Below are 20,808 nucleotides of genomic sequence, written 5' to 3' on the forward strand. Positions count from 1 at the left end.
TGATAACAGGTGAGTCTTGGGAGTCTTACTGAAAACAAACAGAGAAGGAGATGCTCTTATTTCAGAGGGAGCATATTCCAAAGTCCTGGGGCAGCCACAGAGAAAGCCTGGTCCTGGGTTGCCATCAAATGAGCTGGTGGCAATTGCAACCAGACCTCTCCAGAAAATCGTAAATGGTGTTAGGATTCATGACAAAGGAAGTGCTCTCTTAAATAGACTGGACCCAAGCCGTATAACCAGCACTTTGAAACATATTGGCAGCCAGTGCAGTTCTTTCAAAACTGGTGTTATGCAGTCCATTTGAGTTGTCCCAGAGACCAATCTGGCTGCCGCATTCTGTACCAATTGTACTTTCCGGACTACATAAAAAGGCATCCCCATGTAGAGTGCATTATAGTCGTCAAGCCTGGAGGTTACCAGCATATGTACCACTGTTTTAAGGTCCTTTACCTCCAGAAATGGACATAGCTGTTGTATCAGTCAAAACTGATAAAAGTGCTCCTGGCCACTGCTTCAACCTGAGAAACCAGGGAGAGCTTTGGGTCCAGGAGCACTCCCAAACTACGGAGCTGATCTTTCAGAGGGAGTGTAACCCCATTCAGAAGAGGCAGATCTAAACTATCTCTCAGGTCCCCACACCACACAGTCAGTACCTCCATCTTACTCGGAGTCAACTTCAGTTTGTTATCCCTCATCCAGCCCAATACTGCCTCCAAGCATGCATTTAGAGAAGAGATGCCATTTCCTGATGTGGGTGACATGGAGAAATAGATCTGGGTGTCATCAGCATATTGATAACACCTGACACCAAACCTCCTGATGATCTCTCCCAGTGGTTTCATGTACATGTTAAAGATCACTGGAGACAGTATGGAGCCTTGTGGAACTCCACACTTTAGTTCTCGCTTTGCAGAACAGCAGTCTCCAAGCGACAGCATCTGGAACCTACCGGAGAGGTATGAACAGAACCACTGTATAACAGTGCCACCCAATCCTATTTACTTCAGGCAGTCCAGAAGGATACCATGGTTGATGGTATCGAAAGCTGCAGAGAAATCCAAAAGGATCAGCAGAGTCACACTCCCTATGTCGAAAGCCAGTTGGAGATCAGGCCAACCATGGCAGTCTCAACCAAATACGAATGTATAGTACAACTACTTTGATTATTTTGCCTCCTCAACACTTTCAGCAGTGAGGCTCAACATAACAGTCCTTCCACTATGAACATATGAAGCTGACATACTGAGTCCGACCACTGATCTATCTAGCTCAATATTTTCTACCCTGATGGGCAGCAATTCTGCATGGCTTCAGTCCTATCAGTCCTGCCAATCCTACCTAGAGATGCCAGAAACTGAACCTGGGACCTTCTGCATGCCAAACGTATGATCTAACACAGAGCAACAGACTCTTCCCTGTCACATGTGGTGGGACAAGAAAATAACAGGCAGCCCAAATGCTGGCAAGGTGCAGAAACAGCCACAGGAAATACATAAAACATACATCCTGTGCTCCAGTTTTTAAACTGATGCTATGTTTGAATAACAGTTTGGCAAAGATTAAACTCTTTGGGCTGGCATTGTAGACTTCTAGACCGGTGATCATTCCTCATTTGAATTACTTGTGCCAACCAAGAAAATACACACACACACACACACACACACACACACACACACACACACACACACCCTCTTCCTACCTAACCATCTGTATCACAATGCCTGCCTTCATTCTGACAGAACATTCCAAAACCTTATTCTAAAATTATGGTACCTAAGCAAGTAGTTGGTATAATCTATGGTAAGCACTTAGGATCAGGTCATGGCTGACTCATTTGCTCTGAAAATATCCAGTGCCACCTTGGATATGAGTGGACTGGGGTTCTTGATAATATTTACAATCACTGTTATTTGCTGGAGGCAGTTGCAACATGTTTGCAAAGTAATGTGATGGGTTGCTTGCTTCCCTTTTTAGCTGGCAGGAATGGGCTGGACTACTGAAATAGGTGGGTCTTTCCATTCTGTATGCTATAAAATAACAGAATTGCATACTACATGCATCAAAGCGATTGGAGCAGTCTTCCTTGAATGAGCAGGATGAAGCACCTTGCAGTTCTCTTCACCATTGTTGCACTCTCTGAGTGTCTCGTTAAGTAAGTAATCAATTTGTTACTGATACTTTCTTCACGGATAGCTATTTTTTTTCTGATTACTCAAGTAATAAGAGAAGAGTTAATTATATCTTCAGATACAAATGTTTGAAACAGTGTGACTAGCTTCTAAGCCAACAGGGTGTGTTGCCTTCAATAGTTCATTCATTCATTTTCATTCAGTTTCTATACCACCTTTCCAAAAATGGCTCTGGGCGGTTTACATAGAGAAATAATAAATAAGATGGATCCCTGTCCCTAAAGGGCTCACAATCTAAAAAGAAACATAAGATAGACACCAGCAATAGTCACTGGAAGTACTGGGCTGGGGGGTGGATAGGGCCAGTTACTCTCCCCCTGCTAAATAGTTGAGCATCAGGCTGAAGTTCAGCACCTGAAACTTATTGTGTAGCATAAGTCTGCAGTGGTGGGAGAAGGTGGGACATCTAAGCCATTCTCGGCCATTCAGCTATTAAAGGCATAATAGCACAATTGAAGGCAGGGAAGGGATGAGCAGAAGATAGTAGGATCTACTGATAGATCTGTTGAGTAATTGGCAATTGATTATCTAGGATTTCTTTCTTCCAGCTATCTAACAATGGCAACAGCAACAAAAAACTTTGTTTCCCTAAATTAGGCTTCTGAAATGAAGAGGTCTGGGGGGAAACCAGTAGTGGATGTTTGTGGGAAGGGAATGTGAGCTCAGTTCTGGTACTGAAATCAAATGCCTGGATTGAGCATGTGTTCAGAGCACCCTCTTCTTTAATTTGTAGTGTATGTCCATTCGCTTGAGCCACTGTTTTTACATTTGGCTCCAATTGGTGAGCTGTATTAGAAAAGGTTCTATTTTTTAAAAAGAAAAGGAGATATCACAAGCCTGTTATCTACCCAACCCCAAGCATTGTTCACACTAAATGAAATGAAAGACAACTCAGTGGATTGGGAAGAGTTAATTTCATGTCAGTCAAATACTGAACACATATACTTCTACAAGGTCTTTTCTGTTTTTCGTTTTAAACTGCTTTAACATTGCAACAAGTTTGTTTGTTTGCACTTCCTAAAGTGACTCAGGATGGTTTACATTAAAATTAAAAATACATACTAAAACAATTAAAAAATTATATATATATATATATATATATATATATATATATATATATATATATAACCAGATTAAAATTAAAATTTAAACTAGATATCATTAAAAGCCAGGCTTAAAAGATGGGTCTTTAAGGCTCTCCTGAAGGCCTCCATAAAGTGTGTTCTACAACCCAGGGGCTACAACTAAGAAGGCCCGATCCTAGGTTCATCTGGTGGTGACTAGATGAACTGGTGGCACCCGAAGATGGACCCCTCCTAATCATCTTAATGAACATTAAAGCCATTAGATTGTGTTAAAGTTAAAGAAGATCAAATTGTGATTTGCCCTTTGGTGCCATTCTGACCATCCATCACAGTTGTGTAAGTCTCCTTGACTTCAGTGGAACTTATGAGCAACTGTGTGCAGGACTTCAGCCCATATTGGCATTTCTGGATGCTGAAAAAGCCTTTGATTGTGCCAAGTGGTTGTGGTCTTTCCATTTGATTCCCTTACAGCACATTCCTGTGCACATTTATTCAGAAATAAGTTGCACTGTATTGAATGGGATTGAATTTCTAGTTAGTGCATTTAGAATTGCAGCCTAAGTACTTTAATTTTAGAAGAGCTTAGATCTGTTAGTTAAGAGATGGAATAGGATGAGAACACAAAACCTATATTTATGTTTTTGTTTAAGGAATAGAACGGTTGATTTAAAGTGAGCACATCTCTAAGCAGAAAAACCGAGTAACTACTTTTGTTTGTCGTGTACTAGGATTCCATTGGAGAGAGGGAAGAAACTGAGAGAGCATCTCCGAGAGAAAAATCTGCTGGAAAACTTTCTACAGCGCTATAATTATGACATTGGTACAAAATATCAACCAGCTTTTACTAAAGCCACCCTGATAGCTAATGAGCCACTTCTGAACTTCTTAGATGTGAGTAGATTTGTTGTTACCAATTTCTTGTGCTACTGAACAACAGTTGCTAAAAGTTTTTGTGATGCTCAAGTCAGATTCATTCTGCTATTTCTGGTTACATCAGGGAGTTAACAATATAATGGGCTCGGGACAGTTCATGGTGGGTTGGTCCCATTTGCCTAGGGCAAATCAGCGCGTGTGTGGGGCCCTTTAACAGTGAGATGCAGGGGCTCACCACTGAAATTCCAAATAGCCCATGTGGATGCCCCTTAGCTGAGATGTGTTCATACAGGCCATTTAAGTTTTAAATGGAACAGGGTCCAGGATGGCGCAATTGCCCCAATTCACCCTACCGAGAGGACAGGCCTAATGGGCATAATGCAACAAATGGAGTCAGGACTAAATCCCATTTAAAACAATAGAATGGAAGTCAAGACTAACAGAAAGACCTGTTGAATTCTATGGAGCTGAAGTCATGACTAACGTTTGCTGGGTTGTGCCCAAACAGTTAAAACGGAAGTCTATGTGATTCCACAGGCTTCTCTTTCTCACTGAAATTAATGAGGCGTAAATATACTGAACTTTGGCTACATCTTGTCCAAAGTTTCTAGTATGCTTCCCCTGAGCAAAAGTACATATTTTCCCTGCTATGATATGTATCAGAGCTTTTTAAAAGGAAAATTCAGAACTGCACAATCTTACGGGAGCGTAATTCACGCACAGAGCATGTGCCACTACAGCACACACTTGTGCATTTTCTTTGCACACACATTTTGTTGCCTAGAGTCACATTCCATGGCATTTAGATGCCCACAGAGAAAATCCTCCGAACTGAGAAATTGATGCTACTGTTGCAGAAGAGTGTTCTATTAACTGGTGAAGCCTCTGTGGGGAGGAGCAGTGGAGTCTGCAGGAGGAGTCTTTGGTGGGAATGGTGGAGAACTGGGGGTACGCTTGATTAGGCTTTGGGATCTGGAGGAGCCAGGGGTACTTGCTTTATGTTTTGCATTGTTAGCAATCACTTTTTACACCATCTACCATAATACAACTTTTGCATTACTTGGCTGTTTGAACTGCACAAATGTTCTTTCAGAGCAGCACATTTTGGAGTGGGGGGACTGCATGTTTTGTGTCTGGGTGCACATTGAAGAAAAGGCCTGATGTGTGTTACTCCCTGTGCTGGTGACATTATTTCAAAAAAGAAAAGAAAAAGGGGGTCGGGTGGGGGCAGGGCAAGAAAAAGAGACCAACTTATGCTGGCTCCTAATTCCAATAGAAAAAATGGCACAGGGGGAAGTGTTAGAACCCCCTCCCAATGCAGTGTAGTCTCAGGGTGGATTGAGCCCTTACAATTGCTGCTTTTTCTGTCTCACAGGGGCAGGGGTGTGGGAGCAAGGGAGCAAGGGGGCCAACTGTCCCTTGGCTGTCAGGGTCTGGTGGGGGGGTTGCGCCCTCAGCCAGGGCACTCCTTTGCCCCCTCCCACACCCAGCCAGCAAAGAAAGTGCTCACCAGCTGGGAGCATGAGGCACACTCTCTCCTCCCCAGCCAGTGAGGAAAGCCCAGCCAGTCAGCATTTCAATGAAATGCTGACTGGGGAGGATGAGAGAGGTCTGAATGGACCCCCTGAGGCCATGCCCCTTGCATCTGACATCAGATGCAGGGGTGTGGCCAATAACGGGGACAGGGCCTGACAGCCCCTGCAGTCCCAATCAACGGTTTGGTTCGTTGAATTACTGACTGGGCACTCCTTTCCCTGCAACCTGTGCCACTTCCACTGTGATAGAGAAAAACCACTGACAGGGGAAACTCTGCAGGAGCTGACTGGCCCCATCCCCAGTATTGGCCACGCCCCCCACATCTGACATCCAATGCAGGGGGTGTGACTTGGGGCATGCATGCATGTGCTTTGTGTCATCAATTAAGCATCAAAAGGGAGGTGGGAGCCAGCAGAAGGACTTCGTCCTCTGGCTGCAGGTAAGCTCCCTGTGCCCCTGTACGGGGGCACTTCCAGCTTATTTCCAGTGTTAAGCCCACAAATTAGTGACAGGTTTAATGTAATTTGCATTTACATTCTCCCTTATGAAGCACTCAAGGTTTCTTGTGATAATCACACACATCTATATGCAACTAAAATGTTTGAAAATCTACAAAAGGAAAGAAAACCTTGTTAAGTATGTTTGCTTTATGGATTAATAGACAGAATACTATGGAACAATCGACATCGGAACCCCACCGCAGAACTTCACTGTTGTGTTTGACACTGGATCATCTAATCTCTGGGTACCCTCTGTCCACTGCATTAGCACAGCATGTCGTAAGTAACTGACTACATCAAGGCAATTCAAGCACATCCTGCAACGGAGTTAATCATGTTATCTTTGACTTTAAAAAGTGGTGGGTGGGACCATGAACTGGCATAAAAAATACCGGCTCAATGGCTGACATGATGCATAGCATTTGCATGTTCTATGTGGGGCTGTGATCTTCAAAGGTAGCATCAGGGCTGCACAAAATGGTGGTTGTGCAACCAGCAGTACTGCAAGTTTCCTGACTGTCTTGAAGGGGGAAACCTGCAGAAGTGCCGGTTGCACACAACTGCCCATTTTGAACCTTTGAAGTGTGTAGCAGACAGTCCTACAGCACAGCATTCCAGACTCAAAGCAGTGCTGTTACCAGTGGATCTTTGGGTACAACTCCGCTGTTTATCATCAAAGTTTCCAGTAAATATGAAAGCAGCTCATTAAATCCCCCACTAAAGCCAATTGCCTGTTGCCTACAAGCAGTTTGCAGAGTTTCTCACTTGTCCTCCTTGCATCTCAGAAGTGCTAATTGTCTTTGTTTATCACCTCCTTAAGGAAGAGTCTTACAATAGCCTTGTAGGGCCAACAATAGCCTTGAGCCATGAATGAGGCTAGTATTACAAAGTTTAGTTTTAACACTGGCTGGTCTTATGTGTGAAGATTACGAAACATTTAGAGAGGTGGACAATGACCCAAGAAAATGATCCATTAAGGCATATGTCTGACCCTGAATAGGCATATATGCAAGTCAGCTGGCATATTTGCTTCGTATGCGCCAAGGAAACTCATATGTGACTATTCAGGAGCCCTGCCACACATGGCTTTAGGAGTCTTGAAGGTTCTTCCCCTGAATGTGCCCGCGCACACACACACAATACCCTGTGTGCTTCACAACTGAAGTAATGCATATTACTGTTGAGGGCAGGGGGCATAATCAAGTGAAGTGATTCAGATGATGTTTTCTCCAGCATGGAGACACATTAATAGGGAAGGTATGAACAAATGCCAAGGATGAGAGGGCCTCTGAACATGTGTTTAACACAGGGATTCTCAAACTTGGGTCCTCAGGTGTTATTGGACTTCAACTCCCATAATCCCCAGCCTCAGTGGCCTTTGGTTGGGGATTATGGGAGCTGAAGTCCAATAACACCTGAGGACCCAAGTTTGAGAATCCCTGGCTTAACAGAAGCAGCAGCATGCACATCCTCAAGTCTGCCCCAAACCCCATGACAAGGCAGGGTGATAACACCATTAGATCCATACCCTGACATTACCTAGCTGCACCCCTGCAGACACTTAATGCTTTGCTGGATGTTGATCATTATTTCACAGCCAGAAAACCCAGCATTACACGCATGTGATTCAGCTCAAAGTCCTCTGCGCATTCACCTAGGAGTAAGATCCTCTGACCTCAGTGGCTGACATGACAGAGGGGAAATGTATATTGTAAGTCTGCTTGATATCTGCTCTAAACCAAAAGCTGTGAAATGTTTTGTTTCCAATTTCAGAAGGCCATAACAGGTTTAGCCCATCTCAGTCTTCCACCTTCAGAAGGACACAACGGACAGTATCCATTCAGTATGGCACAGGAAGCATGACAGGGATCTTGGGATACGACACGGTGCTGGTAAGCTGCCTGAGCCATTTTGGAAGGGCAGTATAGAAATTGAATGAATAAATGAATGAATGAATGAATACAGGGCAAGCTGGGCAGGAAAGGCTGTAAGCGACTGTCTTTTGTGTGCATCAGAACAGGTCTGTGTGCTTCACAGACTGCTTGAATGCTAGGAGTCTAACTTTAAAGCAGCATCAAAGCCCAGTAACATTATTTTTTTCCTAAAGTTATGTATGCAAGGAATTCATAACAAAATACATAATGCAAAAGCTTATTTTTCAATGGGTGTTGCTAGAATCAAAGCAGTATAATGTGATAGCTGCAAATCCCAAAGACACTTACCTGGAAGTAAAGTCTATTGAGATGGATGGGACTTACTTCTGAATAAACAGGTATACTGAGTTGTCATAAAGACATAAAATTAAAGATAGGTGCAGAGTGGAAGTAATCTGACAAAAGGGAAGCTTTCAGAATGAGCTCTGTATGAGAATGATTCCAGAAAGGGTGCAGAGGAAAAGCTATTGATCCAGAAAGTAAACTTAATGGGTTGCAAGCCACAATCAGCCCTTCTAATGAAGGTTCATCTTCAAATTTTAAAAGGGCCATCCTGTGCTCTACACTCTGCACCCTTTTTGCAGATCGATGATCTCATTGCACACTGGAGTGGAAGCGAAACTCAAGCTAACAATATAGAAAGAAACTTTTTTCTTCTTATATCATTGTTTTTAATGCAATCTGTATAGTTTATTTTAGTGTATTTTATCTCATATAAGCCACATTGAGCATTTTAGTGTTAAGCTGAACCATGGAATTTAAATGTTTATAAAATATATCAGTAATGGGTCAAATCTCATATTGCTCAGTTAATGATGGCATGCAAGCAGTGGCACAGGAAGGGCTGGAGGGCCCATGTTCAGGAAGGGCTGGAGGGCCCATGTTCACACGGGTGCCCCCCAGCAGTGCCTCATGGACTGGCTCCCTGCCCACCGTTGGCAATGCCTTGCTGCTGCTCCTGCCACCTGCAGTGCCTTGCTGGTGCTGCCTCTCTCCTGCTGCTCCTGTTAGCCATCACTGTTTGCCAGCTGGCTTGCAGGGTCGGAAGCTGGAAGGCCCCATTCATCAAGCAGAATGGGGCCATTCTGCTTCTGACCCTGTGAGCCAGCTGGGAATGGAAGGCACACATGTGCCCTGATGCAGATACAGGGTGTATGCATGCCTTCCATTCCCAGCTGGCTCATGGAGTCAGAAGCAGGAATGTCCTCTTTCGCTTACAAAATGGGGCCTTCTAGCTTCTGACCTTGTGAGCCAGCTGGCAAGCAGAGGAAAGTGAGATGAGTGGGGTGGAGGTGAATGATGGGGCCCACAATGGTGCCCCACCCCAGCGGATCCAGTGTCCCTAGTGGCCCATGTTCTATGTGCATAGTGGAACATTGGTAGCTCCCACCCTGGCAAGGAGCCAGTTCACGCTGAGTTCTGTACATGATACCAGCATTCACATGGCCAGCTTAGGACATGGCAGTGTGGCTAAAAGTCAGCATGCACTAGTTAACCATTATGCTGGCTACTAGTTATCATGATAATTGCCTTTTACATAGGTTGGTTGCACTGTGGGAATGCTGCACCCTTGAAAGGTGGCATCAGTGCTGCACAAAGCAGATGGTTGTGCAAGCAGCATTTCCACAGATTTCCTGAATCAGGACAATGGAGAAATCTGCAGCACTACTGCTTGTGCAGCCCTGTTGCTGCTTCCGAAGGGCCCAGCAGCTGAGCTGAGCAGCATTATGAAGAAGTAACATTGGGCTGGATGCGTCAACCACTGTTATTGTTGGTCAACATTCTCCACAGCCCTTCAGCAATGGAAGGATTGCTGCAGGTTTGCAAGGAGCCTTCAGAGTCCCTGTGCTGAAGACTTCTTTGTGCAGCGGACCAGGCATGGGGGAGAATGGGGGAGCTATGTTTGTGCCTTTCCCTTCCCTCCAGAAGCAAATTCCATTTGTATAAATATGTTCCTGAGGGATGTGCAACCCTCAGGAACATATTTATACAAGTGGCAAGGGCTTTTGGAGGGAGGGGAGAGAGGAGAAAATCATTCCTGCTCTGCACTTGGTCCATTGTGCAAGAAGTCTTCAGGATAAGGATGCTCAAGCCATCACCAGAGGGCTGCGGAACATGTCAGCCATTTAGTTTTCTATGTTTGTGTGATGACCTCACACTCGTCCAGATTACCCATTTTATTTGTTTGTTTGTTTGTTTGTTTATTATATTTTCATACCATCCTATATACAATTTCAGTGTGGTTTACAATTTTCAATGTTATTGTCTAGAAAGGGCCTTAGAGCCCAATCCAAGTATGTGTAGTTACTCAGAAATCCCGCTGGGTTTTCTTTCAAGCAAACATACATTGGCTTGTAGCCTTATTCAGAAGTTATGTGGTGTCATGTTGTACTTGAATACAAGGGTCTGTACACACATGTATGTTTTTGTGTGCATGACTGCATATGCCTTCAGTTTAAAAGTGAACCTGGGTTCAGGTACCTTCAAATGCAGGGTACTGATAGGAAGTATGCTACTGTGTGTGTGTTGACCATACAACACTGCTAACTAGGCAAAGAGATGCCTTTTTAATGTGGTGATTCTCTTTATTTAGAAGGGAGTGAGTAACTGGCCCTATCCACCCCCAGCAAAGTACCTCCAGTGACTGTTGCTGGTGTCTATCTTATGTTTCTGTTTAGATTGTGAGCCCTTTGGGGACAGGGATCCATCCTTATTTATTGATTATTTCTCTGTGTAAACCACTTTGGAAACTTTTGTTGAAAAGCGGTATATAAATATTTGTTGTTTGTTCTTGAACATAATGCAGCTGCTCATGTGGAGTGCCAGGATCAGCATGGATCCCGGCGCTCCCACCCAGCTTAACCCTACTCCTAAGCCCGGCTCTTAGCCGAGGTTAAGGGAGCAAGCACTCCCTTAACCCATCTGCCAGGACAGTGTGGTGCAGCACGGATCATCTGAGAGCATGTTCCACACTCCCAGCAGCATTTCCATGACTGTGTTGGTGGAAGGTGAGTTGGAACAGTTCTCCCGCCCCCTGCTGCTCGTGTAAATGGCCCCACAGTGTGAACAGGGCCTGTGACATAAGTGAAAGTCTGCTTTGTGTTTCACCAACTTGATTTAGAAATAAAGAGAGCATTTGTTTCTCTCAGGTCTCCGGTCTTACCAGTACCAATCAGATATTTGGCTTAAGCACAAGCGAGCCTGGCAGCGTCTTTGCCAATGCTAAATTTGATGGGATCCTGGGCTTAGCCTATCCGTCGATTGCTTCTGGCGGAGCAACTCCTGTCTTTGACAACTTGATGAACTTGGGCCTAGTGCAGCAAGATTTGTTTTCTGTTTATCTCAGCCGGTAAGTAATCTTTCACTATAAAATTAAGAGTGATATAATTAGTTGTGCATAGATAGAAGGAACATTGAAATGAAATGTACCTGAGATGACTTTACAGTACACAGTGGTCACTGCTTTGCCTGCTGACTGCATCTTGTAAATAAATCTATGTCCTAAGGAAGGTGGCTGCTGTTGTGCTGGGCCTGCGTTGAACAATGCCTCTATGTCCTGCCCTAGGCCAAGCTGGGATCTCTGCTGAGGCAGGGGGCCAGGAAGGATATGAGGCTCAGGCAGCTCCAAGGTGAAAGGGGGTCAGGACCTTGGCTAGCTCCCAGCAGGAATCCACATGAATTGGGTGTCATGTAACCCTAAACCCAAGCAGCAGGCAGCGCTAGGCAAAATGGCTATTCTTCTGTAGGTGCAGGCTAGAGGGAGAGAAGGAGTGGGCTGACCTCTAGGCAGGTAAGATGGAACCTACAGAAGTCAGGCCTGGGAGCACGGGACGTTCAGGCCGGCAGTTAGCGGACACAGAAAATTCAAATCTCCAGGAACAAGGCTGTTCCAGGATCTGGAAAGCACCACTATGCAAGCTGCTGAACCAGCAAACTCATTGTACCACTGCACTGAAGATTAAATGGAGGCCCCCAGATCTCCACCCTTCCTCAAGCCTCTCAGGCTCAATCCCCGGTACCTGGCCATGGTGGCAAGTCATTCTCCCAAGTAGACCCCTCCTTCTGAGTAGACCTCTCCCAGCTGAGACAGCAAGTGCCAGCCTGCTGCTTCTACGCCACTGCTGAAACTCCAGCTGAATCTGGTGTTGGCACCTCTCCTGGATTTTGGATGGAGAGAGGGAGGTGACTTTTTTCGAGGGGAGTCTGTGGCTGGACCCCCACTCTCCATTTGGCTGGTCTCCTTGACAGAGGCATCAGGAGCAGAGCTAGGTCCTGAGGACTCCACAGAATCAGGACCCATTTGGATTTTCTCTCCCATCTCATACCTGTGGACATTATTGGGGGGCTCCTGGAGGTGTGGGTCTGTGGGATGCCCCTCCAGACTCTGACCAAGTGGTTCAGCCTCCCTGATATCTGTGGCAAGGGTCTTGGAGTCTTCCTCTGCAGTTTTCATCCTCTGGGATTCAGTCTCAGGAGGCGTCATCTGAGGAGGCATCGGAGGTAATCTCGGCACTGGGCTTAGCCACAAAGGAGGGATGTTGCTCCAGAAGCTGGTTGAGGCAGACTATCAGTGTTAGTTATAGTTCGGCTGTTACTGAAGCAGAGTGAATTGGCCACCCACGTCCCTTCCCTAGGGAAGGCTGTCTGTCTTAAGGAAGTCTTGCATGTTTTTCTGGCTCCAGCAGCACTCAGAGAGGCCACTACAAGGGCTGTCAGGTCCTCAGGGAACTCTTGTGAGTCAGAGGATGAAGGCAAGGCTGTGTCCTTGGGTTGTGATGGAGGTGCTGGCTTAGATTCCCCTGGTTCTCCTAGTGCAGGGAGTTGCAGTGGTGCAGGACTGCCCAGGGCCTGGGTCATATGGTCTTCCTACTCTGTCTTCACCCCCTGAGCAGTCTACCTCATCCTTCAGTTGGGGATGCTCCCAGATCTGGGGGCATGACATTCTCAACTGCAATACTGTCCCACATAGCCAACATCACTTAATGTCAAAAGAACCCATGATTTTGGAAGATCCAACTTTTACATAGGCATTTCTGAATTTAAATAGTTGGAGGAGATGTTAGGATGGGCCTGCTGTGAAGAAACAAATCACGGATTCTTAAACTTGGGTCCTCCGATGTTGTTGGACAAGAACTCCTTTGGCCATGGTGGCCAGGAATAATGGGAGTTGGACTTCAAGTTTGAAAAGTCCCATTTTAAGTAAATATAATAAACAAATAAATAAATAAATAAATAGTCATCTTTTATTTCTCCTGGAGGAGAGCTGGTCTTGTGGCAGCAAGCATGAATTGTCTCCTTTGTTAAGCACGGTCTGCATTGGTTTTCATTTGGATGGGAGACTATGTGTGAGCACTGCCCTTAGGGCATGGGACCATAGCTCAGTAAAAGAGCATCTGTATGCAAAATGTCCTGGGTTCACTCCCTGGCACCTCCAGGCTGGGTTAAGAGAGACTCCTGCCTGTAACCATAGAAAGCTGCTGACAGTCACTGCACAACTTTGACGCTCCTGCAAATGCTGGACTACAACTCCCATATTTGACTACTGGTGACTGTGGCTGAGGAGTATGGGTGTTGCAGTCCAAAAAGAGCTGAAGGGCCAAAGCTATGTAGACCATACTGAGTAAGATGGACAAATGATCTGGTTTGGTAGAAGGCAGCTTCCTGTGTTCCTATGAAATGTAAATTTTCTCAGCCAGAATGACATGAGAGTTCTAAAAACCTTTATATTCACCAACAGATGTTGATCCAATGAAATGCAAGAGATTATAAACCTATCTTCTCTCTCTTGAAACGGAGACATTTGGATAGAAGTAAAGAAATGTGATACATGTAATGAGATACATAAGTGTAAGAATGCCTTGCTAACAATCTATCATACCTTCACATTTCAGAGAAAAAACTGGGAGTGTGCTCACTTTGGGTGCCATTGATGATTCTCACTATACTGGTTCCATTAATTGGATACCTGTCACAAAACAAGGTTACTGGCAGATTGCAGTGGATGGGTAAGCAGTAATTATTAGTATTATGAGCTTATTGGGCACCTAAAATAATATAAAATGTGATACAATATTTTTATAAAAATTTAAAAAGTTCTGTCAAGCAATTTTCTGTTGAAAGTTTGTAGCCCATTTATCTTCAGATAAATGGGCTACAAAGTGAAAGGAATTGAAGGAGGGAGGGCAAGAAAATCCATATACTCCTATATTGTCATATTTCATTAATTGCATCCAGTATCTATATGGCATGGCATCTGTATTATTTAAATAGTTCATTGCTTTTATTGCCTTCCACAATTGCATATGTAGGCTGTGACTGAACACTGGCTATATGGCTGAGAGTGTTACCAACTATCTGCCCAGAATGTAAATGGAGCAACATGACTTCCTAAGGGCACGGCTATCATATCAACTATAGCTGTAGTGTTTCAAATACATAAGAATGTCAGCATCTCAACACTTCCTTTTCCTCAGCATTCTAGTGAATGGCCAGGCGATTGCCTGCAGTGGTGGCTGTCCAGCTATTGTTGACACAGGCACCTCCCTTTTGGCCGGCCCAGAAGCTGAAATAAGTAGCCTGCAAAAAGCTATTGGAGCTACTCCAGGCCTGAATGGCGAGGTAAGATAAAATCCCTTATTCTTTGCCATTGTCTCTTCAGTGCAGTCGGAAGATAATCCTTGTCATTTTAGAATCAATACCATCAGTCAGGGAGGGTTCAAATTTAGCTAAATTCAGAGGCGTAACTATAGGGGGGGCAGGGGGGGCACGTGCCCCGGGTGCCATCTTTTCTGGTCACGTGGGGGGCGCCGCCATGACAAAAAAAATTTCTTTAATTTTTTTTAAATTTTTTGTTAATACAAATGTTTCCTGCTCAGTGCAGCAGCGCTGCAGCAGTCAAGGGAGCACGTCAGCGCCCCCTCCCCCATGAGCGGTCCCTTCCGCATCGCCTGTGCCCCCCCCCATTGCTTTGCTGGCGCCTGGCGGCCAGTCAGTGGCCTGGCATGGCGGCGGCAGTGGGCGCTTGTGAGGAAAAACCTAAGTATAATGTAGTATGTTGGGGGCGCGGGGGGGCGCCATTTCAGTGCTTGCCCCGGGCGCCATTTTCCCTAGTTACGCCTCTGGCTAAATTCACACAATTAGATGAATTGATGGCATCCACTCTAAGAGGCTTTATTGACTCTTAGCAGCTGACCTCCTTCTTTGGTCCTGATGTAGAATGATCCACGACAGCCTCTCTCTAACCAATTTCACAGAGGCAAGTGTTGAAGTGATCCCTACAGTTTTCAAGTGATCAACGCCACTAGAGAATCTGCCATGACCCTATTGCATTTTGTATGAATGAATAACTTTATTACGATCGTTGATCAGAAATACAAGCAAACCAATAATACTACATTCAGATAAGAATTCAATCATATAGTACACACCAGCACAATAGGCATTTTATAGTGACATCTAAGAAAGAGAGCCAGAAGTTAACGGATGGGCACTTTTGTATGTACTTTGGGCTTTCCCAACATGCTTTGCTAAATAGTGAGTTCTCAGAAGGGTCCACCATGCATAGCAAGAAAGACTTGACTTTTACTATTTTGTGCTATTGACTTTCTTAAAATATTTGTATTGACATATCTGAATGAGGTTTTCTTTCCCTCAAACAATCATCTTTAACTTAATGCACAGATCTAGTACTTTAGCATGCCAGCACTACCACCCTCAGAATGAGGAATCTTGTCTCAGGTCAGAGTTTAACATTTTGTGCTGTACTATCTAAATTGATCAGGCTATGGTTCTGTTGATGAGAATAAGATGAGAAGCTCTGGGTTTACTTATTTGGAATGTTCAGAGAGCTGTTTCTGTGCCACTATGAGCCAGATAAGATGAACAGAGCCCATGCCCATCTCATGTGTTCAGGGCGGGGATGCAGTGAAAACACATGCAATTCTCACCACATCCCTTCCAATGTGCTTTTCAGAACTGTGCAGACCTGGACAGTTAGAATTGTTTCCCAGAATGTTCGAGACATCACTTAAAGTGTCAGATCTGGTCTTCTGAGCTTCCTTGTTTGTCTCCAAAATAATGATGCTACATTTCTGGGGTTTTCCTCTAACAAATTGCATTAATTTTATTTATTAGCTTATTCATTATCAGAATAACATCTCTTCCTTATCCCTTGCAGTATGACGTCAGCTGCAGTAACCTCCCCAATATGCCGGATGTTGTTTTTGTGATCAATGGAATCCATTATCCTCTGACCCCATCTGCCTACACTGATCAGGTACATAATGGATCTGTTCCCCAGTCTGTGGAGAATGCTTACTCATCTCAGGGACACAGGTTGAAAAGGGTTTTGTGTAGGTTAAAACCACAAAGCATTTATGAATACATAGTCTGAAAAACACAGGAAGAAAAGGGAAAATGCATTGAGAAGAAATCATATTAGTTATGCTGACAGGACATAATAGCAGGATCTGTGATAGCAGGCCTGTCTATTGTATAGCAGAAAAGCCTACCCCAAATTCAGAAAATTGTATCCCTAATAAGAGATGAATCCCCAATTTTTTTCTCTGGCAATTGCCTTGTTGTAAAGCAAACTGCCCCATCTATCCTCATCACCAAAGCTAATATGCATGTAGTCTTGGGGACCAACCTTGGAGCTGGCCCTGGGACAAAAAGTGAAGGGTCCCTGGAGGCTTCACAGACAGGGCTTCTACCCCGAATCTCCTTCTGGAGAGAGTGTGTGCACCAGCCAAGCTTACCCCGAAGTCCCTTCAAGATCCTTGGTCCCACTCCACACACAGGTCGGGCTTTATCTTGCGAATTCTGGCTTATCTCGAGGTATTTCTGGGTTTTTAAAATGCTGGTTTTAAGCTACTTTTTCTGAAAAATGCTGGAGCAAATAGGGAGAGGCACTGATGCAGAATCATTAGCATGATAAGAGGGATACTCTCTTTACAAATGCAGATGTAACTCTTTAGTAATCTCTCCCCCCACCCCGGCTAGAAGGAAAACACTTTGTGAACTTGCATCAAAACAAAACCTGAGAGCAGAGGGGAGGGGCTGCTTCCCTCAATGCTGCGAGTGTAAATCAAAGTGGCTTTGCTCAACATTTATCCCACAGCATGAAGCCATGTGCAAATAACTCCCTGGAGAGGTGGGAGGGGGAGTGTGAAGAGCAAGCTACCACTTAGCTGCCAGCTCAGTAGGAAGAGGCAATGCAATAGGGAACAGGAGATGAGGGTTTTGGCCATGCTTTGGAGGTGTACATGTGGAGCCCCCCCCCCAAGGAAAAGCCCACTTTTTGCATGTCCAGCAAGCAAAAATATTGGAAAGGGGTGAGTAACCCTGCAGGAAGGCTCTCAATCTGCTAATCCAAATCCAAAAAGACACACATCTAAAACAATCGATGCTTTTATCGAACAACATTATCAGTTCTGGAGTGAGTTCTTCTGATAGCTTCATAGTGCCATGGGGATTCTAGCTCTGTGAAGGAATATTCTCCAATACATTTAATAGAATGGGTAGGATAATTCTCTGAAATATTATCTCCTATGCCAGTCTAAAAAAATTTCAGCCGATATCTTTGAAATCGGCACATCAGACAGAAGAGTAACAGAAGCAGCATCCCCATTACTGCACCTTCATGGGGGGCTGGTTTTGGCTGAATTTCTATCTGTCAAGTAGCTTCCGAAAGTACAGGAGTCCTGGGAGGAAAACAGGGACTGCCCCACAAATGAGCAGCTGGTCTCGCACTACTGCTACTGTCAGCCTTGCTTGTAGGCTGCCTACTTCAATGCAGCTTCTTTGCCTCTGTGCCTGTTAGATGGCTGCCTGAGGAGAGAAAAGAGAGAGAGAGGCAGGGATACTGTGAGGCATAATGGTAACATTCCCCAGCCAGGCTCTCTACTCTCTGGTTGGGTGTACATTGACCTAGTAGTTCCCTTGGTGCCTACAGTTGAGGATTCACCTCTTGGGCGATGTTAATATTCAGTGATAAACAATACTCACCTAACACTGCAGGCAGCTGCATGGAAACTCTATTTCTAGCAGCTGTTTGTTCTGCTGCCATGTGACTGGCTCTGTTTCTGCAAAGAAGAACACATCATGCTTGGTCAGGACCAGCAACTGAGTGGAGTGGAATGCAATGCAATGCTTGGTGTTCACCAACAGCCGTGTTTCTCCTCCCTACCCCAATTCCTGGTGGAAGCTCATCTGGGTTTGCAGCCAGCAGCCAATGGGGCTCCCTTGCATGCAGTCACCCTATGCCCTGCTACTACCTGAAGTAAGGGGATCCTAAGCCAGTATTAAGTTTCTCTTCATTGTAGGGAGGAAGAAGGAGACACTCTTTATTGTGTTTGAGTGTTTTGCACACCTTGTCCTTGCAGTCCCAGCAGTGGAGTCGAGGTTCATTGGGAGTTTGTGGAATCCTATGGCAGAGGATCTGTCAGGGTTTTAAGGATACAAGAGCTATTTATCTGTTCTTCCTGGCTGACATACTGCACAACACTACCTAGTAACGTTGCATTTGCACAATTTGCATATGTAGTACTAATTATGCAGATGCCAAAACTGTGCAAATTGTGTTACACAAACACAAGCCCATTATTTCCAATAAGCTTACTCTGGTGTAATGAAATTTACACAAGTTTGGCATTTGCACAGCTAGTGCTACTTACGCAGATTGCACAAATGCAATGTTGCTTGGCTGATGTACTATTGTACAGTATTTATATATAATATACTGCCCCTATATTTGTTGTTTCTAGTCTTGGCTGTTTATTGTTGTGCTAGGTACCTTTTTGCCAAAGTTTCCAATAACCACGTCCCATATTTTGCCATTTGTGTGTCCATAGATCTTTAGACATGGTGGTAGCTGGAGCTTCATGCTGTACTTCTTGAGATAGGAACTCTGCTCTCTTCCTTGGGTTCATATACTCTTAGTGTGGTGCTATAATTGGATGCTGCATTAATTAGAACCCTATCCCCTGTCATGACTGGGAAGCAGAAGTGGGAGGCAGTTGTTGGGGCTCTCCATTTTTGTGTGGGATCTCTTCTGCATGCATAATGTTATGTCATCATTATGGGCAGGACTGACCACTGAGCAAGCACAGAATTCCAATGAAACTGTGCTCCCCACTCACCTCCACCCCATCGTGCTGGCAGTGTCCTTCTGCCATAAGGATACAACAGCATCACTATACCAGTGCAAATCCACTACACTGTCACAATGTTTTTTTCAACTAGCACAAAGGAATTAAATAGCAATCCCATTCTTGCTCAGCTGTCTTAATCTGAGGACAGGACTGCACTACAATTCAATGTTTTTTGCAAGCCGAAAAATAATGTTTGTAATTCTGGGGCTTTTCTGCAACTTTTGAACACTTTGCTTGCACAATTTGCTAATTCTTACTGATTTGGATGCCACATTATGAATATACTGAATACATAATGCACAATAGTACAATACAAAACAGCACCACACAACCCAACAGTATTGTGCTTCTTGATTATTTAACCTCATTTTCTTTTGGGAGTTTTTTGGTTGGGGAGAATACACTTCCTATTCTCTGGATTTGTCAAGAATCCTCATCAAACTAAATTTCTTGAATGGTACATATGGAGAATTGCCTGCATCTGATAACTATCCTTTTTCTTCCATCTCTAGGTAAATCAAAGAGAGTGCATCAGTGGTTTCCAAAACTTACCTGGAGACCTCTGGATCCTAGGAGATGTGTTCATAAGAGAATACTTCAGTGTTTTTGACAGAGGACACGACCGTGTTGGCCTGGCAAAGGCAGTTTAGAATAATTGTGCCTTGAAACAACAGCAAGTACATAAGAACAGCCCTGCTGGATCAGAACCAAAGCCTATCTAGTTCAGCATCCTGTTTCACACAGTGACCCACCAGATGTTATGAGAAGCCCACATGCAAGAGGTGAGGGCATGTCCTCTCTCTTGCTGTTGTTCCTCTGCAACTAGTATTTAGAAGCATCTTGCCTCTGAGGCTGGATGCCCCAGACTAGTAGCCATTGATAGACCTGTCCTCTTTGAATTTGTCCAAGCCCCTTTTAAAGCTATCGAAGCTAGTGGCCATCACCACATCTCATGGCAGAGAATTCCATAGGTTAATTATGCGCTGTGTGAAAAAGTACTTCCTTTTGTTGGTCTTAAATTTCCTGGACATCAGTTTCATAGGATGACCCCTGCTCCTAGTGTTGTGAGAGAGGGAGAAAAATTTATCTCTGTCCACTTGCATAATTGTATACACCTCTATCATGTGTCCCTGTAATTGCCTCTTTTCCAAACTAAAAAGCCCTAATTGCTGTAGCCTTGCCTCCAGGTGGTGCTCCAGGACCCTGATCATCTTGGTTGCCTTCATCTGCACCTTTAAAAACAAAACCCTATATGGATTCAGCAATAAGTCAAGGCATCAAAAAGATTCCATATATATATATATACATATATAGTTCAAGTCAATCTTCCCAATGTCTTTTTTTTAAGACGAGGAATAACATATAGCTTTGCCAGCATCTGTTCATGAATATACTGTTACCAGACACATTTCAACTCTAATTGAGTCTTCTTCAGTGGCAAATGTACTATTTAACAAAATATCACTATAAGACAAAACATGATGGATAAGCTATCTCAACAGAGGCTGGTAACCAATATAGTGTAATACAAATTGCCACAT

The 20,808-nt window shown here is 44.3% G+C and overlaps 1 protein-coding gene and 1 long non-coding RNA gene across 2 annotated transcripts; one reads left to right on the plus strand and one right to left on the minus strand.

Annotated features, from left to right (window-relative positions):
- Window positions 1-2,096: 2,096 nt before the first annotated feature.
- On the plus strand, window positions 2,097-19,917 carry LOC128323759 (embryonic pepsinogen-like). The gene is made up of 9 exons (XM_053247469.1): window positions 2,097-2,152; window positions 4,003-4,165; window positions 6,345-6,462; window positions 7,957-8,075; window positions 11,267-11,466; window positions 14,009-14,122; window positions 14,591-14,735; window positions 16,294-16,407; window positions 19,795-19,917. The coding sequence occupies exons 1-9, from the start codon at window positions 2,097-2,099 to the stop codon at window positions 19,915-19,917; spliced, it is 1,152 nt and encodes a 383-aa protein (XP_053103444.1).
- On the minus strand, window positions 17,510-18,260 carry LOC128323761 (uncharacterized). The gene is made up of 2 exons (XR_008306456.1): window positions 18,123-18,260; window positions 17,510-17,945 (listed from the first exon to the last, which is right to left on the minus strand). It is a non-coding gene; the product is annotated as an uncharacterized LOC128323761 (long non-coding RNA).
- Window positions 19,918-20,808: the final 891 nt, after the last annotated feature.

Source organism: Hemicordylus capensis, chromosome 4 (assembly GCF_027244095.1).
Source record: "Hemicordylus capensis ecotype Gifberg chromosome 4, rHemCap1.1.pri, whole genome shotgun sequence".
NCBI classification, from domain to species: Eukaryota; Metazoa; Chordata; class Lepidosauria; order Squamata; family Cordylidae; genus Hemicordylus; species Hemicordylus capensis.